A 22376-nucleotide genomic window follows, 5' to 3' on the forward strand; every position below is an offset into this window, starting at 1 on the left:
TCTACAGTCCAAATGAATGTAATTGATAATGAAGAAACACTATGGATCATTACAATAGCAACTATATATCATAATAATTCTAATGTTCAATTTAATAAAAAAAATACTCCTTAGAGAAAGAAATCCTTTAATTCCTTTTCCAACTATATATGGAGTTCACAAGGTTATGGCATGTATGGATGCCACACTTAGTTTTCTTGTTTACATTTCTTTATGCTGTAATGGGGGCTGGAGCTACTCCTACTCCAGGAGTTGGAACTCTTCCAGAGACACCAGGCAAAGGTGCCTCTGTCACATTACTATCAGTCAAGATTGGGAGAGGAGGGGGAAGTGGTGGAAGGTACAAGTTAGAAATTTGTTTAAAAAGTTTGCCAGGTTCAATAGGGCTCATATAAGGTGCTTCATTGCCATGCTTTAAACACAAGTTCCCTGCAACAAGTAGAACAACAATCAAGTCAGAAATGGGGCAATAATAGATTCAGACAAACAGTTATTAGTTCTTTCCCAGAATTGTTTTTATTAGGCACATAATAGAAATGAAAAAACCATAGAAAATATGGTAAGACCTAAAAAACTTGTATGGTGGCATGGGTATTTCTACACTAATAGCTTAACCTAGCAACCAATAACTATGTTGGCAATGATCATGAATGAAGAACTGTAGACTACAAAAAAATTGCATTACATCCATATAAATTTTCAATTTGCACTTTGCATTATGCACAGGTCTGTTACTAGCCTACTATAGTATGAAGAATTAGTATCATCACTGATGAGCCCAGGTCTCATTAATATTATGTAAAGCAAGGGTTGTATGATTTGAGAAAACATTTTCTGCTTTCATTTCTTATTTTCATAAATAATTACAAAATTGTTACCGTATTTTCATTAGGTTTTATACATCTGTAAAAACAGGAAATAAAGTAAACATAAGGTGACAGTTTTGTAATTATTTATGAAAACAGAAAAATGTTTTCTTAAACCACAGACTTTGACTTTGAGCTTTCAAGTTGTACCAAGTACCAACACAAAGGACTAAGTGATGTCAATTTTAAAAAATCTCTAGTTCAAGAAGCAAAGGTTGATATGGTTCAACTTACTCCTGTATCTATTTGCTGTCTTGGGGAAGTCAGTAATAATGCCATTAACCTTGGTTCCAATGACAAATGAATTTATTTCAATGGATGGATCTGAGTAGTAGTCCCATGCTTGAGATACAAATTCATTGCTGAAAGTTTCTACAAAAACTGGGAGCTTAAATGATTTTAGCCTTGCCACAATATTTGTAAAGTTAACTAGAAAGGCTGAACTTTCAGGAAAAACAGATGCCTTTCCTATAACAACAGCATCAGCAAATGTTTTGATGTCCTCAATGGCCGAGTCAGCTGCACCGCCAATGTTCTCATCAACCTTGTAAACCCTTTCAAATTTGGATTTATCTTTGAATATTTTAAGCACAGAGCTATGAGTTGACTGAATCATAACTTTATGTGATCTTGGTTTTGCTTTCTGTAAAGCATCAAGGACTGCATCAGTCACACGTAAATTCTGCTTCTCAGCAAGATAGGCTGCATTCTGATAACCAAAAAAAGAAAATGGCATTAACAAAGCATAAAAGGAATTATTCAAGGAGGAAACAATTGTTGTGTGTTGCTGATGAACTATCTAATCATTTTTTATAATAATGAAATACAACATTGTCTAAGTAGCAATCACTTGAACTTCACTTATCCTACAGAACAGAGGTTTGGAGTCAAGAAATCAATAATTTGAAATACACATGAAATTTTGAATCAGCTTCTGGTCATGTTGCAAGAATTAAAGACAACTAAACAACGAGTACCATCCAACTGTGTAAATTGGTTTCATTATTACATAATAACACTCCTGTCTTTTAACTCCTATACAAATAACAAATGTGATCCTTTATAGCCTTTTTATAAAGACATATTTCTTTCTCTAACAAAATATTCATCATATGATCATTTAAACATGAACAATCCTCAACACTTAATAAGATGGAAAGACAGAACTCACCTCTATGCTAATCAAGATGCGAGAGCCTTCAGTCAGGGACAAAAAGTCAGACAAGGTTATAAGTTTTCCTAGATTTTTGGATTTTGGATTCCGGGACAATATGTATTTCTCATAAGGGTTCAATATTGAGGCTGCAATGAAAAGCAAAAAATGGCAAAAGTGAGGGATGTAGGCATTTATTGAGAACAAGTTACATCATTTTTTGTTCTTCCTTTGCTATAACTTTTCAATAAAATTATATAAGGGACTTTTAGAGGGAAAAAATTAGGAACAGATGATTCGAACAATTTTAAACAATCCAAAGTTCCCATTGATATCCCATTAGGAAATAAAACAAGGAGGGAGAATGGCTAAACAATATCACACCTGGATAATAAGCATTAAAAACACCATTCAACTTACGAGTCAATGTTTTTATCTCATCCCATGTCAAGCTGAATGTATATATGCCACTGCGATATTTAATCTCGGGAATAGTCGTTGCACGGTTTTTCAATTGTGTATCAGCAACTGTTGTGCTCTCTGATAGATCTATAGAGCTTAAGCAAAAGGGTATTCCATCCTTGGACATTTGAACAGGACAGTCAAGTACATCAGCCCCATCTGATTTAGCTTGATTATATGCAAGGTCAGTACACGCAGGATTATCTCCACTTGCTCCATATTTTGTGATAACCAAAGTGTCCACTATAGCATGATCAATAAAGACAACTTAAATATTAGGTGGCCAAATAACCTATTTGGTTATTTAACTCGTCATTTATTTTTTTAAAAGTTCAATTTGATCATTTGTTTAATCTTTTTTTTATTCAGTTTAATCTTTTGATCCATTTAGGATTGACATCGTTAATCATTTAAAAATGATTTTTTTTTGTTAAAAATGAAGTGAAGGAAAAGGAAAAAAAACTAAAACAAAAGAATTTATTTTTGAATGATTAATGACATCAATCTTAAATAGACTTGAAGGATCAAACTAAGACAAAAAAAAGATAAAGCAACAAACTGAACCAAAAAAATAAGATAAAAAGATCAAATAAACTTTTTTAAAAAATAAAGGACTAAATTGAACAAAAAAAATCAAGATAAATAACCAAATTGAACTTTTCAAAAGATAAAAAACTAAACTAAAAAAAAAGAAGATAAAATGACCAAATAGGTCATTTAGATATTATGTTCCCTCAGGACATGCTATAACTTGTTTTTTTGGAATTTTTTGGCATCAACAGAGAATCAAATAAATATACCTTGTTTTTTGGCATTTTTTCCTAGGCCAGAAAAGCAATCTGCAGTAGGATATGAGATTTTAGAATCTGATGGGATGCTGTAATCTTAATTCTCATGTCCCAATTCACAAAATAGAAAGAAAATTGTATGCAATTCAGTCCCCATAAATTACATGTATTCATCTCTGGCTTGCTTTAGTTTTCCAAAATAGCAATTCCATTTAAGTTTATTTAGGGAATACATTATATGTCTTAATAGATTGAACTTGGTAAGGTGTTGGGGGTCGGGGGAGGACTTTGCTAAGAAAGGTGAAAGAATAGAAGGTTGAAGAAAATTCAAGTCTTATTTAAAGGATGTAGCATTAGTTTGAAAAATAATTATAAAGCATCTCTGTGTAGAAATGTTTAGACTCTATACAAAGGAAACAAAACTTACTTATGGCTGCAGATGGAGTTACTGGGAAGTCAGACAGCACACCATCAACAGAAAAATCATCACCATCGATGAAAGATAGACACTCAGCCAGAGGATCATAGCTGAAATTGTAGCTAAATGGAACATCATTAGTAAGGTCTGATACAAAAACTTGCAGCCCTTCTCTATGAGCATCAGTGACAAGAGGGGTATGTGGTTGTAGATAAAGGCCTGAGTCTACAGGCCATATATAGCCCTTGGGAACAAGAATTCCTGAAGCAAATGTCTTGATAAGCATGAGATTTTTCAAGAGTTCACCATAAGTCTGATTGGTTGTAGGTTCAAGTTTAGACTGCTCGAGAAACCGGAAGATGAAGCCAGTTGGTCCAGAACTAAAGCTTGATTTTACTCTTCTTAAGAAATCCACATCAGGTGATGAGATGTAATTGACAGGTACACTTTTAGCAGGGAGAGATTGCAGAAAATTTTCTACACTCAAATTTTGTTGCTTGAAGAATGAATCATGCTGCATTGTATTTTAGAATGCAAAAAACAAGATGAGTCAACAATAGAGATTAAACTCAGACCCCAAATGCATAAATTCAGGACCTGCCTTGAAACAAAGAGTGTATTCCAGTTCAAGGACAAGAAACAAATACTCTTCCATTTACCTGAATATTTAGCCACAGGCCTGTAGATGGTGATTTTATTAATTTAGCTACGTCTTCAACACTGCGAATGGGAAGCTTGTTACCATCAAACTTATTAGTCCGAGAATATACCCCCTGAACAACTGTTTCAATAACAAGAAAATTATCAGTATTACAAGCTTATAACAAATCGAAAAGGGGCAAGGACACTGAACAATTTTCCCACTTCTGAGATGTTTTGATCAAAGAAAGCACCAATAACTAGTTCCACGCATAAAACATCAATTTTGTCCTGAAAATTAGTCCTGAATTTGGCACCACCCATCAGTTTGGACCTTGATGTTTTCGAAAAGCAAAATCCATTTGATCCCCAAAATTTACTGTCAATTTGGTCTTACCATTATCAAATCAGTCAATTAGTCCTTGAATTTGACAATCATTAGTCATTATGCTCCCTAATGTTAGGAACCAAATTGATTAATAATTGCAATACTAAAAAACTAAATTTTTTGTAATGTCAAGAGTAAGATTGATTGATATTGTTAAAGTAAAGGACTAAATTTCCTTTTCCGTAATGTCAAGGGCCAAATTCACTCATGGTGCCAACCAATTGAGGGACTAAATTGATGACACTAACCCCACCTAATCTTTGGAAATATCTTATTAATTTGATAAAAAAGATTTAAACATCATCCAATCAAGAAAATAAAATGTTAAGGTCTTGAGATAGATTGAACTCACCAGAGACATTTGCTAGTTCTGCCAAGTTGTAGTCCACAGAAAACCATCCCCGGGTTGAGACCCCATTAACTAAGTAATCCTTTGCCTTGCCTGGGTAAGCAATGGAAATGTCAGAGGCATTGTCCAGCTTGAGCTCTGGGAAACAAATCCCAACACCATCCTTTGTCAATTGCACATCACACCATAGAGTCACATTTGGGCCACAAGTATCTAGTGTCAAACTATAGGCAAGTGAACTTGAATCTGGAAATATCCCTGAAAACCCGCCACGTGCTATGACCAGAGGTGGAGATCCTGCATAGCACACCAAACAAGCATGTGAATTGCTATTAAACAAGCATGGTCCTGATTTCTGAATTCACATGAAGTCTGGAAGTGAGACAAAAATTGGGATGCATTTATGTATAGATGTTCATACACAAGGCTGAATTTCTAGCGTTGGTTTATGACGAACAAAGAGATGAAAACCCATTGAGCACTGAGCAGTTAACATTATCAATCACAACAAAACCAGACCTTTTAAGACCTTATTTAAGCTTAGATATACTTTTAAAATGTGAAATATCCACAAGTTTATTGTTGTATCTCTTGATTCAAGAGTTTAATTTCCTTGCACGGTTAGTGTACAATTTTTTACACTATCAAGCAATTAGAACTTATGGTAAGAATGACTTTTAAGATAGTTATGATAAAACATAACAAATTTACCGTTTATGACAATTGTGATTGGACGATAGCCTCTTTACAATGTCAATGCATACACTATTTACTCTTGATTCGATATAATAACATGGTTTACTTCCTTTTTCTTTTCTTTTTTGAGATAGAAAAATTGATGACTATTCATTGCTGTGATAATTGCAGAAACACTACTAACATAAATCAAACTAAAAGGTTCATATAATAAGTAGTTCGTTAAAACAACAGTCTCAAACTCAAGAAAGAATATCAAATACTCTATTCCTCCCACCATGAGTCTCAGCAACCACACAAAACAATCTAATAGGAAGATAAATGAGGACCATAGATTCATAGGAAACATTAGAAGACTAAATGGAAGCGGAATAAGGAACACACCTTGCAATGTTTTCCAGCCACCTCGTGGTCCAGCTGAAGAAACTAGTGCTACTAATGAGTACTGAAGAATGAGTATAGCAAGTACACGAGAGATAGCCATGAAGTGCCACACAGGTTTCCAATCTTACCAAGAAAATCCTTTTCTTGGATTTAATAACTTCAAGGAGGTACCAATTATGAGAAGTGGGAACTGGGCAGTTCTAAGAAAGATAACCAAAAATGAATGAACTTGAATAGTTCAACTAGAAGAATTAGGCTATGATGAACTTGAATTGTTCAACACTATTTAGTCTTTAGACACAACCTTCGAGGGCAGGGTCAACAATACAGCTATTTTCCAAGTATATATATGTGTGTGTGATGGCTTTTTATCCAGTTATATGATTATGCGGTTTTTGAAATTTTCATGCAAATGCCTCAAACGCTACTCAAGACTTATAAGTTTTCATCTGCAATGATTGAAATAAAATTAATACATAATAAATTGATAATAATAATAATAATAATATAGGCTGAGAGAAGATGAATGAAAAAGTACACATGGGTGAGACAGAGAGGAAGATAAAAGAGACAAAGGGTCAGTAAACTCGTCTTGTAGCACTATACTGTAGCTGCTGCTATCTAACATTTCTGTGTTTATGTCTGCATTTAATGATCACTGCTGCATGTCCTCTTTTGTGTCAGATAAATAAAGCAGATACTATAAATTTCTTCCAAATGTTTATTTTGTTTTTATACACGTATGTATTTTCCTTTTGTGAAATGTTTTTTTAATATATTTTTTCGATTTGCACATTATCATATTTTTTAGAACTTTAATTAAGTCTCAGTCAACTTACTTACTTTAAGTAAAATTAAATTCAAATATTTTACCTAAAATTTTAGATTTATAAAAAAATTAAAATTAATAAGAAAATATTATTAAAAATAAATAGTCAAATTTGTCAGTAAATATTAATTACTGACAGAGATTGATGAATACTAGTATTTCATATTTATAATATAATGGAAAAATCAACCTAAGAAAGTTTTTTTTTACTTTTTTAGGATTAAGAGCGCTTCTTTACTTACTCTATAATCTGTTCACAAATTATATTTGATTTTATTGGTATTTTTTCAAACTATATATTAAAAATGAATAGTAAAAGATTAAACATTGGTGCACTTGTGATATGCAAAATTTTCAAGGACACTGTTTAAGGTCTACAACTATATATCTCGTTCGATTAATTTTATGCCATAATTTCGCCGTGCAATTTGGTGTTACCCAACTATGACCTGGTAGTGATGCATTTCTTTAAAATCTCAAATATTAACATAGTTACAAGTTTTAATATTAAAAAATTGATTGTGGATTCACATCTCGTGAGTTAGTGTAAAGTTAATGTTCCGCGTAAAATCTCAGCCATGTCCTTTTGTATCTGTCTCTCTCTCTCCTTCCATCCATGTGTCTGTAATTAATGTATCATATTTTTTAAATAAGCCGGCTATTATTACACAATAGTTTATTTAAAATAAATTGTAAAAGAAAGATAATGATCAAATAAAAAATTTAATACCTAAAAGGAAAATATGCTTAATTTAAGATTTAACAAAAAAATGCTTTAAGATATATATATATATGTCATAGAACTTGTTATAGACGTGAACTGTGTATATTCTTGAAGGACGTCTAGTTTCTATGATTTGAGAATATTCAACGATAATTTTAACAAATCATATATCAGAAAAATGGAAATAATTGAAAAAAGATGCACAACAATAATTTAGAACAAGCATGCACTATTGCTCTTGCAGGCGATGTTCTCACGTTTGCTTCACTTAGTCAATTTCGTACGAATAATAGGATTATATATGCTTGTGTAAATTGACCTAGTCAAGTATAAAGGGGGAATGTATGCAGTGTTTATCATGTTCCTTCGATTGCTGAGGTAAATCAAGATGATACAATAAAAATAGTTAAAATTAAAAGTTCTCTTAAGTTTTTCAAATTTTGTATCTAAATAGCCTCTAAATGAACACAATCATAAAATAAAAGCCTTCTAATTAATTCACATGTAAGAGATATAAAGCCTCTTAGCATTAATATTGTTTGAAATTTTCAAATGGCCGGTTAGTATATAATTTAGAGTGTGTAATTCTTCATTTTTAGTTAGATATTTTAAATATTCTCTTATCTCTTTTAAAGGTGTACACATTACAAATAAACACTAAAATAGAGAGAAGTTATTATCTGTCTCAACATGATCACTACCTCTGTCTCAACATGATCACTACCACTACCAACATCGACTAAGCTAACAAAAAGCAAAAGTGTAACCGTTGAAGTTTGCATTTTTATTTGTTAGAATTGGTTTTACCTTAAACTATTATTTTTGTTTTCTCTCTTGTATTTTTGGAAAGGGAGAGGTTGTTAGGAGTTAGGTCATTCTGTTGTTTCTCATAGCGAAATTTCCTATGTGATTAGTGGAAGTGTAGTAGTCTTTATAAGGCTTGTAACTAACACCATTGATATAGTATATACAAGAAAAGTTTCTCTCCCATTAATTCTCTCATCTTCTCTAAACACTCTTGATTCGCCTAGGTGTTCCTTTCTTTTCAATACCATTGTGCAGTATCTGTTTAATTCATAACAGATTAGTATCAGAGCTCGGGTTGGGTTTTTTGTGGGAAATTGTTCTTGGTAAAATCAAGAATGGGCTCTACAAAGTTTGATATTGAGAAGTTTATCGACAAGAATGATTCCGGGCTATTGATGATGAAGATGAGGGCGTTGTTGGTTCATCATGGACTGGAGCGGGTTCTTGAAGGAGAAAAAGGGTTGCTTGCAACAATGTCAGAAAGGGGGAAGAAGGAGGTTCTTGACAAGGCTCATAGTGTTTTGATCCTGTCTCTTGGACATAAAGTATCGAGGGAAGTTTCGAAGGAGAAATCAGCTGCTGTGATTTGGAACAAGTTGGAAAATTTGTGCAATAACAAATTGTTGGCCAACAGGTTATACTTGAAGCAGAAATTGTACACCCTCAAGATAACAATAGGGAAGTCGCTAAAAGATCATTTGGATGACTTCAATAAGATCATTCTTGATCTAGAAAATATTGAGAGCACCCTAGAAGATGAAGACCATGCACTCTTGCTCTTGAGATCATTACCGAACAAGTTTGACAACCTCTCTGATCCTCACATCTATGGCAGGGATACTCTCTCTTTAGAAGAAGTACATGCAACTTTGTTTACAAAGGAGTTGAGGAGGAAGTTAGAAAGTAAGGGTGATCAAGATGCAAAGGGATCGTTCACTAGAGGAAGGCCTGAAAAGAAAGAATTCAAGGGCAAGAAAGGTACAAGATCCAAATCGAAAGAAGGCAAGAAAAGGAGATGTTTCATCTGTGGAAGTGAAGAAAACTTCAAGAAAGAATGTCCTGAGTACAAGAAGAAAAAGAAACAGATGGATCAAAACAATCACTAGGGTGATGCAGACGTTTCCTCAGGGTATGAAAGTGTTGATGTCTTATGTGTTTCAGAGGCACCAGTCAAACCAGATTGGGTTCTTGACTAGGGTTACTCATTTCACATGTGTCCTACAATGGAACAGTTCAGTTCTTATGAGAAGATTGATGGAGGGCAGGTTTTACTTGAAAACAATAAAGCTTGCAAAGTAGTGGGAATTGGTGTTATTACTCTGAAACTTGTTGACAGAGTAACTAGGACACTGCAAGGGGTTAGGCGTGTGCCAGAATTGAGGAGGAATCTGATCTCTCTAAGGATGCTTGACGAGTAAGGTTTTGTGTGCAGGGCTGAAGGTGGAGTTCTCAAGATCATCAAAGGTTCCATGGTGTTCATGAGAGGCAAGCTGGAAAATGGCTTGTATCTTTTGGCAGGAAATGTTCAAAAGAGGGTTGTGGCAACTGTCACTGAGGAAACTAATTCACATGCAAGTCTTTGGCACAAGAGGCTTGGACACATGAGTGAAGGAGGGTTAAATGAGCTCAGCAAGCAGAAGCTACTAGGAAAAGATAATGTTTGGTCACTACAGTTTTGTGAACATTGTATTCTTGGCAAGGTAAAGAGGTTGAATTTTGTCACTGTTGTGCATCACTCTAAAGGTATACTTGACTTTATCCATAGTGATGTATGAGGCCAACAAGAGTATCATCACATAGTGGAGCAAGGTACTTCCTTTTTATAATCAATGATTTCTCTAGGAAGGTGTGGACCTACATACTCAAGCAGAAGAGTGAAACCTTTGAGAAGTTCAAGGAATGGAAGATACTGGTCGAAACTCAAACCAACAGAAAAGTCAAGAAACTCGGAATTGACAATGGTTCAGAATTCTGCTCAAAAGAATTCAATAAGTTTTGCAGAAAACAAGGGATTGAGAGACACAAGACAATAAGGGGCATTCCCCAACAAAATGGACTGGCTGAGAGGATGAACCGAACCATTATGGAGATGGTCAGATGCATTATATTTGGTGCAAACTATTCTACTCATTTTTAGGTTGAAGTTGTGATGGTCATAACTTACTTAATAAGCAGAAGTCCATCCACTGCTATTGAGATGAAAACTCCAGAAGAAAGTGGAGTGGTTACCCTCCAAATCTTGGACATTTAAGGACCTTTGGTTGTGTGGCATATGCTCACATATGGCAAGGAAAACTAGAACCAAGGGCTCTAAAGTGTATGTTCCTAGGATATCCTCAAGGGGTCAATGGTTATAGGTTGTGGTATATGGAGAAGGGTCAACCTCAAGTTCTGATCAGTAGAAATGTTGTCTTCAGGGAATCTGAGATGTATTACACAAGAAATGCCTCAATAGATCAACAATCAGGATCAAGCACTGATGATAGTTGATAAATGTGAAATTTGAGTTAATTTGATAGTCAATTTTGGCTAACAATGATTACAATTTCTTTAATTTACTATTATTTTTAATGAAATAATAAAGAAATTAATATCTTTACAGTTTTTGATTAGCAGAAGTTAAAAGAAGAAGATTTCAATTGCTTTAAAGGAAAATTGATGCAAAAATTGGAAGAAAAAGCCTTGAAGAAAAAGTTGAAGATTTGGACAGCTCACTTAGCTCGCAATCCAGGCTCAGCGCACACCCTCGCTTAGCGGCCAATTCACGCTTAGCACAAAGAAGGCCCACGAAGAAGCCAAAAGGCGCGCTTAGCGCGAAAGCCTACGCTAAGCGCAAAGTCAGCATGAAAAGTAAGCTACCTTAGTCCTATAAAAGGAGTAAGAAGCAAAAGGAAAAGACACAACCTACACACCGGGACAACACCACCCCCGGAGACTCAGAGCTCTCTAATGAATACATCCTAAGCCCGAGTATCTCTAATAGGGGAAAGCCTCTTTCTATGTCCATTATCCCCTTTTCCTCCTCTATCCATCACTCTTCTTCTATCCACATCAACCCCTAAAGTGTAAAGTCTCTCATGACAATGAGAGGCTAAACCCCCTTAGTTAGGGCCTGACAGGCCTAAAAAACCAAAAGATGTATTGTATGTTTCATATCTATAAATGTAAACAGGTGTTTACTTTCCTATTATCCTTTCTTATATTAATTTCATGTATCATCCATCATTGCATCATCTTTAGGATTTAGGTGCTCGAAAAAGGGTAATCCTTAGTAGAAATACAAGGAAGGTCTTATATGCATCAATTTTAGGGATTAGTCGCTCGAAAGAGGGTAATTTCTAATATAACTCAAAGGAAGGGGTATCTTAATAAAATCATTGCTAGACATAGAGTGATTGCATTATACCCATGCATCAAAGCAAACATCTAGAATTAGAACTTCATGCATTTTATCTATTGAGTCTTTGCAAAGACATTTGAGAGATAGATAAGTAAGATAGGCTTGTCATCATGAGACATCAGGGGCAAGTATTCTAATAGACATGGGTAGGAAAAATTCACCAAATTGATAGAAAAAAATCTAAAATCATACAAGGCATGTTAAGTCCCAATATTATTACATTCTGCATTCATCTTTTTTATCATTATCTTTATCTTTTACTTTTTTATCTTCTACTTTTTTTAATCTTTATCATCTTTTAATTTAAATCTTTTATCTTTTCTATCTTCTATTTTTTTATCTGTAAATCTCTTATCTTATCTCCTATCTTTCTTTATCTTTTATTTTAAATTCCTTATCTATTGCTTGCAAATTGGGTTTGCATCAATCTAAGTACAAACAAAGTCCATGTGGATTCGACACTTGGACTTCTAAGTACTTTACTACTTGAGACAAATTGGTACACTTGCCAACGAGTTAACAATAGTGTTTTGATAGAGGTGGAGCCAGTACAAGAAAGACCAAGACCAGAGATCAAAGTTAAGAATCAGGAGAATGAACCTGCACAAACTCAACCTGATCTGGATAACTATAAATTGGCCAGAGATTGAGAAAGAAGAGTCATTAACCCACCAATAAGGTTTGACTATGCTGACATTGTTGTCTTTGCACTAAATGTAGCAGAAGAAATTGAGAATGATAAGCCTAGGAATTATGTTGAAGCCATTAATAGCAATCAATCTCAAAATTGGATTGCTACTATCTATGAACAAATCAGTTCACTTCAGAAGAATGACACTTGGGTTTTGGTGGAGAAACCGAAAGGGGCTAGAGTGGTCAGCTGCAAGTGGATCTTCAAATTGAAGGAAGAAATTCCAGGGATTGAAAAAGCAGGGTTCAAGGAAAGACTAGTTGCAAGAGGGTTCACTCAGAGGGAAAGAGTTGACTACAATGATGAATTTTCACCAGTTGTAAAACATTCTTCAATTAGAATGATACTTGCACTAGTAGTTCAAAACAACCTAGAATTGGAACAATTAAATGTGAGAACAACCTTCCTACATGGAGAATTGGATGAGAAGATTCATATGACTCAACCAGAGGGATTCATCAAAGAAGGTGATGAGAACAAGGTGTGTTTGTTAAAGAGGTCACTCTATGGCCTCAAACAATCTCCCAAGTAGTGGTACAAAATTTTTGACACCATTGTGGAGAATGGATTCAAAAGGTGTAAGTATGATAGTTGTGTGTACTTGAAGGATACTGACACTGAATCCATAATCTACTTATTGCTATATGTAGATGACATGTTGATAGCTTGCAAATGCAAAGTGGAGATTGTAAAGGTGAAAGAAATGCTTAAGGGTGAGTTTGAAATGAAGGATATGTGGCCTACTAGTAAGATTCTAGGAATGGAGATCCTAAGAGACAAAACCAAGGATATCTTGACTCTCAGAAGAGCTATATAGCCAAAGTGCTAAAGAAGTTCAATATGGAGAAGTCCAAGCTAATGACAACTCTTATGGCTCAAAATTTCAAACTTTCACACCAAAATTCACCAAAGTCAGAAGAAGAAGCAAACTATATGAAGAATGTACCCTATGCAAATGCAGTAGAGAGCTTGATGTATGTAATGATATGTGCAAGGCCTGATCTTGCCTACATAGTAAGTCTAGTCAGTAAATACATGGGAAAACCAAGAAAACTACACTAGGAGGCTTTGAAGTGGATCTTAAGGTACTCATTGAAGTTGGATTGTTGTATAAGAAACATGAAGAAAGTGCAGGGAATATGACAAGATTTGTTGACTCAAATTATGTTGGATGCATTGATACTAGGAGCTCATTAACATGATATGTGTTTCAGTTCTGTGGAAACACTGTTAGCTGGAAGTGCAACTTGCAAAAGGTGGTCTCATTGTCCACAACAGAAGCAAAGTTCATTGTTGTGACTGGGTCAGTGAAAGAGGCAATATGGATGAAAGGAATGACAGTGAGTTTACAGGCTCAAAAAGGAGTTTCTAAGGTCTATTGCGACAACCAAAGTGACATATATTTGGCTAAAAATCAAACATTCCATCAGAGGACGAAGGACATAGATGTTAAGTTTCATTTTGTGAGAGAAATCATTGAAAGTGGGGAGGTGAATTGTGACACCCTCTACCCCACACATATATGTACTAATAATAAAAGAAATAATTAAAAAAAATAAACTTAATTCAAGTTTTTAAAACATATTTAAATACAAGCCTTTCAAGAGGGTAGCAGGCTCACATTCACCTTTCTAACATCATCATAAAACTTTTCTAAATAAATAATAAATTCACTTCAGCTCAGACAAGGCCGTCTATAAAACCCTATACCCCAATGCCACATCCTATCAGAGCGTTGTGTCCCGACGTCTTTCAGCACATGGTTCTTTAAAGCAATTCACCTAGTCATCTGCTTCCCCGAACACAAAGTTCAAGATCATCACAAGATCCAAACACAAACAACACATGGGGAGTGAGTTATCACATTCCTAACTAATAGAGAAACAAGACAACTAGATATACATATCATATAAACCAAATAAAACTTAGTTACACGTAATTCACGTAATTCCACCACTTTGTCATTCAAAGTTCACTTTTCAATCATCAATCACATTGCACAAGAATCACACGCTTTGATCAAGACATAATAACACCTCAATTTCATAATAAACAATTAGCAAGCGCATGAGACAATTATGCTAAGACTCAAGCCTATATGCAATGTGGTACCATGTCAGTGAAAAATCACCCTGGGACGCTTAGGAGTACATAACAAGACACACCATGCAATAGGTTTGTCAGGTCACTCTCACTAAGTAAGATCATAGGGAGACTAGTCAGGGTCACGATGTTTTGCGAGAATGCTCCAACCATATGGGATCAGCATAGGCTTAAAGGAGCACTCAAACCCGGTGACCCCCAAGGCCTACACTCTGAAGAGTCCATCAGGGCCTCTCCCTCCTGATTCAGGTCCAACCCCTAAAATCATTTTAGCACACAGACATTGCTCGTGAATTATACAATACCCATGACCTCACACTCATGTGTTAAACGCGTATAACATATTGCGCTACAATTTAACACTGGTTCCTAAATAGAAAACCTACACTTTCTCTTTAACATTGGTTCCTAAATAAGAAACCTACACTTTCTCTTTAACACTGCACATTTACACTTTTCTCAAGATAACACTGACCGGGTTATTGTACAATTCACAGCTTACAACACAAATAATGTCACATCAAGAGTTAATCACACACTTATTTACAACCAAAACTCATTCACAATTTCACATCTCATAATGTCACAATCCACCATCACATGTTTTCACGTATCTCACAATTCAACACATGTTCTACTTTACACTTTTACTCAATCTCAATAACAATATTATAATCTCAAGGCAACATATTATTCCATAATTCATCACATATTTCATTTATAAACACTGCTCATGAATTATACAATACCACGACCTCACACTCATGTTTCAAACATGTTTAACACAATTGCACTACAATTTAACACTCGTTCCTAACTAGGAACCTACACTTTCTCTTTAACACTACACATAAACACTGGTCGGGTTATTGTATAATTCATAGCTCACAATATAATTAATGTAACATCAAGTGTTAAACACATCCACTTATTCACAATCAAATATCATGTCCACACTTTAACATCTCATAACATTCCTAATGATATTCATAAGGTACAACACACACATGTTCATCAAATTTAACCATAATATTCTCAAACTCCAACACTTAATAATTTTTGGAATCATACTATAACACTCTACAATATTATTTACATAAATTATTAATATAAATAACTACCTCTATATATATAAGCTAGCATACATCATATTGAATCACAAATATCAAAGTAAGCTTTCAATGCACAAATTCTAAATAATTATATGAACACTTTGGTCAATTTCAATTATGATATTAATTTTTTTAATTATATATAAAAACCTAAAAAAAGCAAGAAAAAGAGAAAATACAAAATCAATATCTCTCTCTAAATTTTTCCTTACTTTATTTTATCAATTCATATTAATTAGAAAAATGCTCGATTTATAGGGTTCACGCTCAACACAATGGCATATTAATTTTACAACAATTGGTCTGTCAAACATATATAATTCACTGTAATAATTATAAGGATAAAATGAAAATTATAAAAACACTCCAAAACTCATTTCAATTGATATCTTTAAGGATCCCTACACGTGTTCTCACTAATCCCCAATTGTGAATAACTCATCCCTTACCTTTGAGCGGACTCATGTGTCTTCAGCTAGCGATAACAGCATCTCTAGTGGTTCCCTGAGATTCCTTCAGTTATTCATCCGACTGCTTCGATAGAATTCCCAACGTCAGAGAGACAGAGAAGAGATTGAAACCTTCACTTATATTGTCTTCATGTGATTCCTTTTTCTCCCTCCATGAATATTATATTACAAATCCCAACGGTGGACGTGTGCGAAATTGAATTTTGAATAACATATCCAAATTTCATGAAAATCCAACGGTTAACAAAACCGGGATAATAGTTTTACCGAGACAGTTTTGAGTTTCTGCGGGAAATTAGAAGGCTACAATGCGAAGGGTTTTCCTATAATCTCAGACATGATTTTGAAATTCCCAACGGTGAGAATGCTCGGAGTTGGATTGTGAATCTGGTGTTTAAATTTCACGACGATCCAACGATGAATGAGTCCGAGATCGTCGTTTTTCTGCAACAGGTTTAGTGAGCTGCAGGAAAAAGAAATGGTTTTGAGAGGAGAAGGGGAAAAACGAAAATAAGAGACAGAGGAGGCTGAGGAGTCAGTCTGAAAAACCTAGTGTGTTGCTATTTATAGCTAGGGGCATTTATGACCTAATATTTACTCTATTTATTTATTTTTATTATTTTTACTAAAAAACTTTTTAAATTTATTTATGAAAAAAATGTGATGTTACATGAACCACGAGAAGATCAACACTTATCATAATCCAGCAGATGCTTTGACTAAGGCTCTACCTAGACCTAAGTTTTTTCATTGTATACAGATTATGCAAATAGTGTAGATAGTTGAAGGTTTAAACCAAGGTGGAGAATTGTTAGAATTGATTTTACCTTAAACTATTATTTTTGTTTTCTCTCTTGTATTTTTGGGAAGGGAGAGGTTGTTAGGAGTTAGATAATTTTGTTGTTTCTCATAACAGAATTCCCTATGTGATTAGTGAAAGTGTAATAGCCTTTATAAGACTTGTAACTAGCACCATTGATATAGTATATCCAGGAAAAACTTCTCTCCCATTAATTCTCTAAACACTCTTGATTAGTCTAGGTGTTTCTTTTTTTCAATATCATTGTGTAGTATCTATTTAATTCATAACATTATTTTTTTTATAATATCAAAATACTTATTAGTGTCGGCTTAAAGAATGCTATATATATGGACATAATGGTGGATGTTAGCATTGACTAAAGCCAACGCAACAGAAAAATTTTCATTAGTGTTGAATAAGTTGGGTTGACTTTCTATCAATCATCTCAATGAATATAATTAATGATCGTCATCCATCTTGAGTAGGTGGTGTACACTTAATTAGTGGTGATAGGGAAGAGAGATAGTAGTGAGAGGAAAAAGAGATAGTGAATAATCTACTAATAAAAACAATTAATTAAAATTAATATTTGCTGAAAAAACCACAAATAAAGGTTGCAGCTATCAAATTTGTATAATATTAATACTATAATACACACGCAAGCTTTTATATAACATAGTTTATTTATAATATAATTTATAGAACCTACACATAATATTAAAAACACTATATTATCATCATCTTACAATAGCAACTATCTTAACAACTTTAAAGTTCAAATTGATAAAATACTTTTAATTAATCTCTTGGTCCCTATATTTACTCTAAGCCCTTCATTTTAGTTTGTGTATATACTTAAAAAAACATTAGTACTACTAAAAAAAAACATTTTTTACAACGTGTGATCTACAACGGTTATTATAGAACCAATTTAGAAGGTGGTGCGGTGACATTTTTGTAATTATTGTAAAAGAAATTACATTTTACGATGTATATTCTAAGACGGTTATTGAAAACCGCCTTAGAATATTATATGCAATAAAGTCTACAGCGGGTTTTAGGTAAAGACCGTCGTAATTGGGAAAAAAAAACAAGTGCGTTATTTTTTCCCAGACATCACTCTCTTCTTCTGCATGCCTCTTCGTTTTCTCTCACTAACCCTAAAAGTCCATCCTCGTGAGTCATTGCCGCTTCTACTTCTAGGGTTTTTTTTTTTTTTACGACGTCGCTGTGAAACCAGAGCACCCCAAACGGCATCCCCAAGGAACCCTCGCAAATCGCAGTGGCGCTCTGAGCTCAAGATTAGAGAAGAAAAAGATTCAACCTTTGTGGAAGAGGACGGAAAACCCAAAACGAGAAGACAAACCGTGCGAACTAAGAAGGAGAAACCTAACTCCGTTCCACCTTTAACCCCATCTCCAAGTATGCATTTTTACCATTTTCTCCTTAATCTGTTTGGCTTCTCTATGGCTGATCATAATTTTTTATTATTTCTAGGTGGTTTTGTTTTCAGAGAGTGAAGAAGAGAATGGTGGTGATTTGGACCATGTTGGACAGGTGGTGAGTGATTTGATCATGTGGAAGGATGCGTCAAAGTCAACCTTTTGGTTTGGTTTTTGTTTTCTTTGTCTCTTGTCTTCGTGCTTTACTCAAGGACTCAACTTTAGGTCAGTAAAAAAATCTAAGTTTTTTTTATTTTAATTTTCAGTGTTTTGTCGGCCTTGTCGCAATTGGGGATTCTCTTATCGAGTGTTTCGTTTTTCTCGAATTCGATTTGTCAAAAGTACGATTTTTAGTTCGAGATTCATAGGTGGTGTTATGCTTCAAGCTCTTTCTTGCGTATTTTGTGACTTTGGTCTTTATGTTTCAGAAATGAGGTTGAAGAAAAGAGGGAAATCAAGCTGACAAAGGATGACATTTTGTGTCTTGCGAAATTAATTATTCCTGCTCTGGATTTTGCAATTTCAAGGATGAGAGCAATGTTCTCGAGAGAATCATCCACAACCGATGTTGAATAAGCCTAATTCTACATCAGTTTGAGAGCACAACCGATGTAGAATGGTCAGAATTCTAGGACGGGTGTGCTTCGAGACCCGTCTCGAATTCAACCCATTCTAAGACGGTTCATCAACCGATGTAAAAAGATATCGGAGTTTTAACATCGTCAGCTACAGTAACGCGTGACATCCGATGTAGAAAGATGATTTTAACCGATGTAGAATGCATAATTTGTAGTAATGTAGATTTTAGTCTCTATACGAGCCATTCATTTTTTATGTTTTAATCTTATTATTATTTTATTGACAGTATAAACTGTGATAAAATAAAGACACAAGGATTAAAATATATAAAAAATACTCATATGGAATAAAACGTAAAGATTAATAACTAAAACCAAAAATTGAATTGTAGGTATATATAGGAACTTAAAGATTAATTAAACCTAAAATAAAACTTTTCATAGAAAGAACTCCTTTATTACTTATCAAATTATGGAGTTCGCAAGGTAATGACACGCGCGCAGGGATGCTACACTTGGTTTTTTTGTTTACTTTTCTTTATGTTGTGATGTGGGCTGGAGCAGCAGCTCTGGTAGTAGGAATCTCTGTCACATTAATTACTATCAGTCAAGACTGGAGTGGAGGGGGAAGTGGTGGAAAGTATGACTTAGAAATTTGTTTTAAAAGTTTGCCAGGTTCAATAGAACTCGTATACAATGCTTTGTTGCGATGCTTTAAACACAAGTTCCCTGCAACAAGTAGAACATCAATCAAGTCAACAATGAGGGCATTATAGATTCCTTATTCATATAAAAAGTTACTAGTTCTTTCCCAGGCTTCTTTTTTATTAGGGCACATAATAAATAAGTCAAAGAAAAGTAGTAAGACCTAAAAAATATTGTCAAGTGACATGGATACGGAGAGAAAATAACTTATACCTTGATTGACAACAAAGAAAAAATAACTTAAATATTATGTTCCCTCAAGACATGCTATTAACTTGATTGACAGCAAAGAAATGTAATAACATCAGAGAGAAAATAACTTACACCTTGTTTTTTGGCATTTTAATTTTCTGCAGGCATGTGTTTGCAACAATGTCCTTTATTGCAGAAACCTTCATATTTCTATATGTGGGCATGGATGCCCTTGACATTGAGAAGTTGAAGATGACCCAATTAAGGTCCTAATCCTTCTATGGCTCTAAATAATTATATTTTATCTAGAGTTTACCTAAACCAACACATCACACACTGATGGCATGTTATTTATGGTCTAATGCATGTCCTTGTATGGTGTGTTTACTCGTTACTGATTGCATGGTGTCACTGAGTACATAGACAAGTTAATGTGGCTTCAACAACAGTGTCAACAATGTCCAAAATATTTACTGGATTATGACATCATTGGATTACGATAAAGAAAACATTATATTTAATGATACAGTATAATCTGCTTATAATTTGTGAAACGATCAATAGTAATTTGATTAATGCATAAAGTTACATGTTGGCTACCTATTTTCTTCTGCTTGAAATTGTTTTCAGATGACACATAAGATCTTAAGTATTTTTTATTTTGCGATATTTTTGCTTCTGGAATATTCTTAAGAAGAATGTGAGATATATTGCAACATATCACCTTGGTATAATAGCCTTTATTTCTTCTAATAAAGCATAACTTCTTCACTGCAGTTATGGAAATTTGGTGGGGATATACAGTCCCTTAATCCTATTGATATTGCTTGGGCGGGCAGCATTTGTTTTCCCTCTCTCTACTCTTGCCAATTATACAAACACACGTGCTACTTCTGACCGAGCATCAAGCATCACATTCAAACATCAAGTTTCTAAACATATTTTATATGATATTCTCATACTGTAAATGTTAGAGTTAATTAAGAAAATATCTTTAATTATTTATTTGCTTCTTAAGTTTGGTAAACCATCCAGATAATCATTTGGTGGGCTGGGCTAATGAGGGGAGCTGTCTCCATTGCCCTGGCTTTCAAACAGGTATATGCATGAAATTCAAATTTTTAGATATTATAATTAGATAGAAATTTTATTAAATAAATATGACTGTTAATCAAATGCATTATGTATGAATATTTCTCCCAAAGTTATGCAACAACCAATGACACTGGTACCTAAAGAAGGAGTTGCAACTGAATTCCTCTCTTCATTTATTCAGTTCACATTTTCTGGTGTTACTACTGATCCAGTTAATGCAACAATGATTACCAACACCATTATTGTTGTCCTATTCAGCATGCTGGTGAGTTGAGGCATTCTTCTATCTTGAAAGTAGGAAATAACAACATAAAATAGTTCATGTGGAGCTAATGAATATTAATTTCCTATTGTTGTCTTCAACCAAAATGAAATCATTTCTTGCTGCTGCTTTCAACCAACTTTCAATTACATGCAGCTTGGTCATTCTTATAATTTGGTCTAACCTTTAAATAATTGATATAGCTCCAATATCATTGCAGGTGTTTGGTTTTCTCACAAAACCTCTAATTAGATATCTGCATCCCCACAGTGCATTAAGGAAAACCATAAGCCATGCAGAATCAGGTCCACCAGTTGACGACTTGAATCTTCCTTTCCTATCCCTTGAGGAGTCAGCAGAAACCAACATCAGCTGTGCAAAGGAAAGCTTTTCCATGTTAATAGAAAGTCCTATGTTCACCATATACATCGCTATCGGAGGAGGTTCGGTGATGCCTAAATGAGACCTATATTTGGGGGACCTCAAGGTAACCAGCCACAGTGCTAGCAATATAGCAAATCGTGGATATCTTGGCGATGCACTTGACTTTTGGAACACAAATGATGATCCATTTGAATCCAATATTGAAGATGAGTAGCTGCCACGAGGATTCATTGCCACTGTTTTTGATGCTCAAGTGAGCATTACAGTAATTAATAAGGGCCATCTATCTTTGAAATATCACACACGGCTGTGAACTTACTTGAAGCTTTCAAGAAGTGCATATTTTCCTTTGGTCATGAATGTTGTGGCAAGTTTGGAAAAATTGAGTTAATGCATCCAGTTGATTAGAGTACTTTTATTGAGTTAATTTCATGAGCAAGTGAATTTGTGCTTAATGTCTTATTTTGGATTGTTGCCTTTATATAGTGGGGGATGCATTACATTGAATTCATTTAGATGCCTCTGTCCTAATCCATATATTGCTTTGTGCATTGAATTCAGAAAACAAGAAACAAGAATTTTATTAGGCAGATTAAGGATTGAAAATCTCTGAATAAATTGATTAAGAGAACCACGA

At 34.3% G+C, this 22376-nt stretch overlaps 1 protein-coding gene across 2 annotated transcripts; it reads right to left on the reverse strand.

Annotated features, from left to right (window-relative positions):
- Positions 1-6650, reverse strand: LOC114395217 (glycerophosphodiester phosphodiesterase GDPDL3-like). 2 transcript variants are annotated; one of them, XM_028356936.1, is made up of 9 exons: positions 6144-6650; positions 5067-5360; positions 4347-4468; positions 3697-4201; positions 3282-3320; positions 2404-2724; positions 2038-2168; positions 1101-1575; positions 1-429 (listed from the first exon to the last, which is right to left on the reverse strand). In XM_028356936.1, exons 1-9 carry the CDS (start codon positions 6241-6243, stop codon positions 212-214), a joined length of 2205 nt encoding a protein of 734 aa, XP_028212737.1. In that variant the 5' UTR covers positions 6244-6650; the 3' UTR covers positions 1-211. The 2 variants fall into 2 exon arrangements, with proteins under 2 accessions (XP_028212737.1, XP_028212738.1); XM_028356937.1 differs by having other exon boundaries at positions 2440-2724; positions 6144-6634.
- Between the last annotated feature and the right edge of the window lie 15726 nt (positions 6651-22376).

The sequence above is a fragment of the Glycine soja genome, chromosome 18, assembly GCF_004193775.1.
Source record: "Glycine soja cultivar W05 chromosome 18, ASM419377v2, whole genome shotgun sequence".
NCBI classification, from domain to species: domain Eukaryota; kingdom Viridiplantae; phylum Streptophyta; class Magnoliopsida; order Fabales; family Fabaceae; genus Glycine; species Glycine soja.

What these genes read in the sequence shown, in the direction of transcription:
- LOC114395217 (XM_028356936.1), bottom strand. Translation starts at nt 6,243, where the DNA reads ATGGCTATCTCTCGTGTACTTGCTATACTCATTCTTCAGTACTCATTA. An exon ending in AACTCCATCTGCAGCCATAA is followed by an intron (nt 3,321 to 3,696) that starts GTAAGTTTTGTT and finishes ATCCTACTGCAG; the next exon opens with ATTGCTTTTCTGGCCTAGGA. An exon ending in TTTTAATGCTTATTATCCAG is followed by an intron (nt 2,169 to 2,403) that starts GTGTGATATTGT and finishes TTTTCATTGCAG; the next exon opens with CCTCAATATTGAACCCTTAT.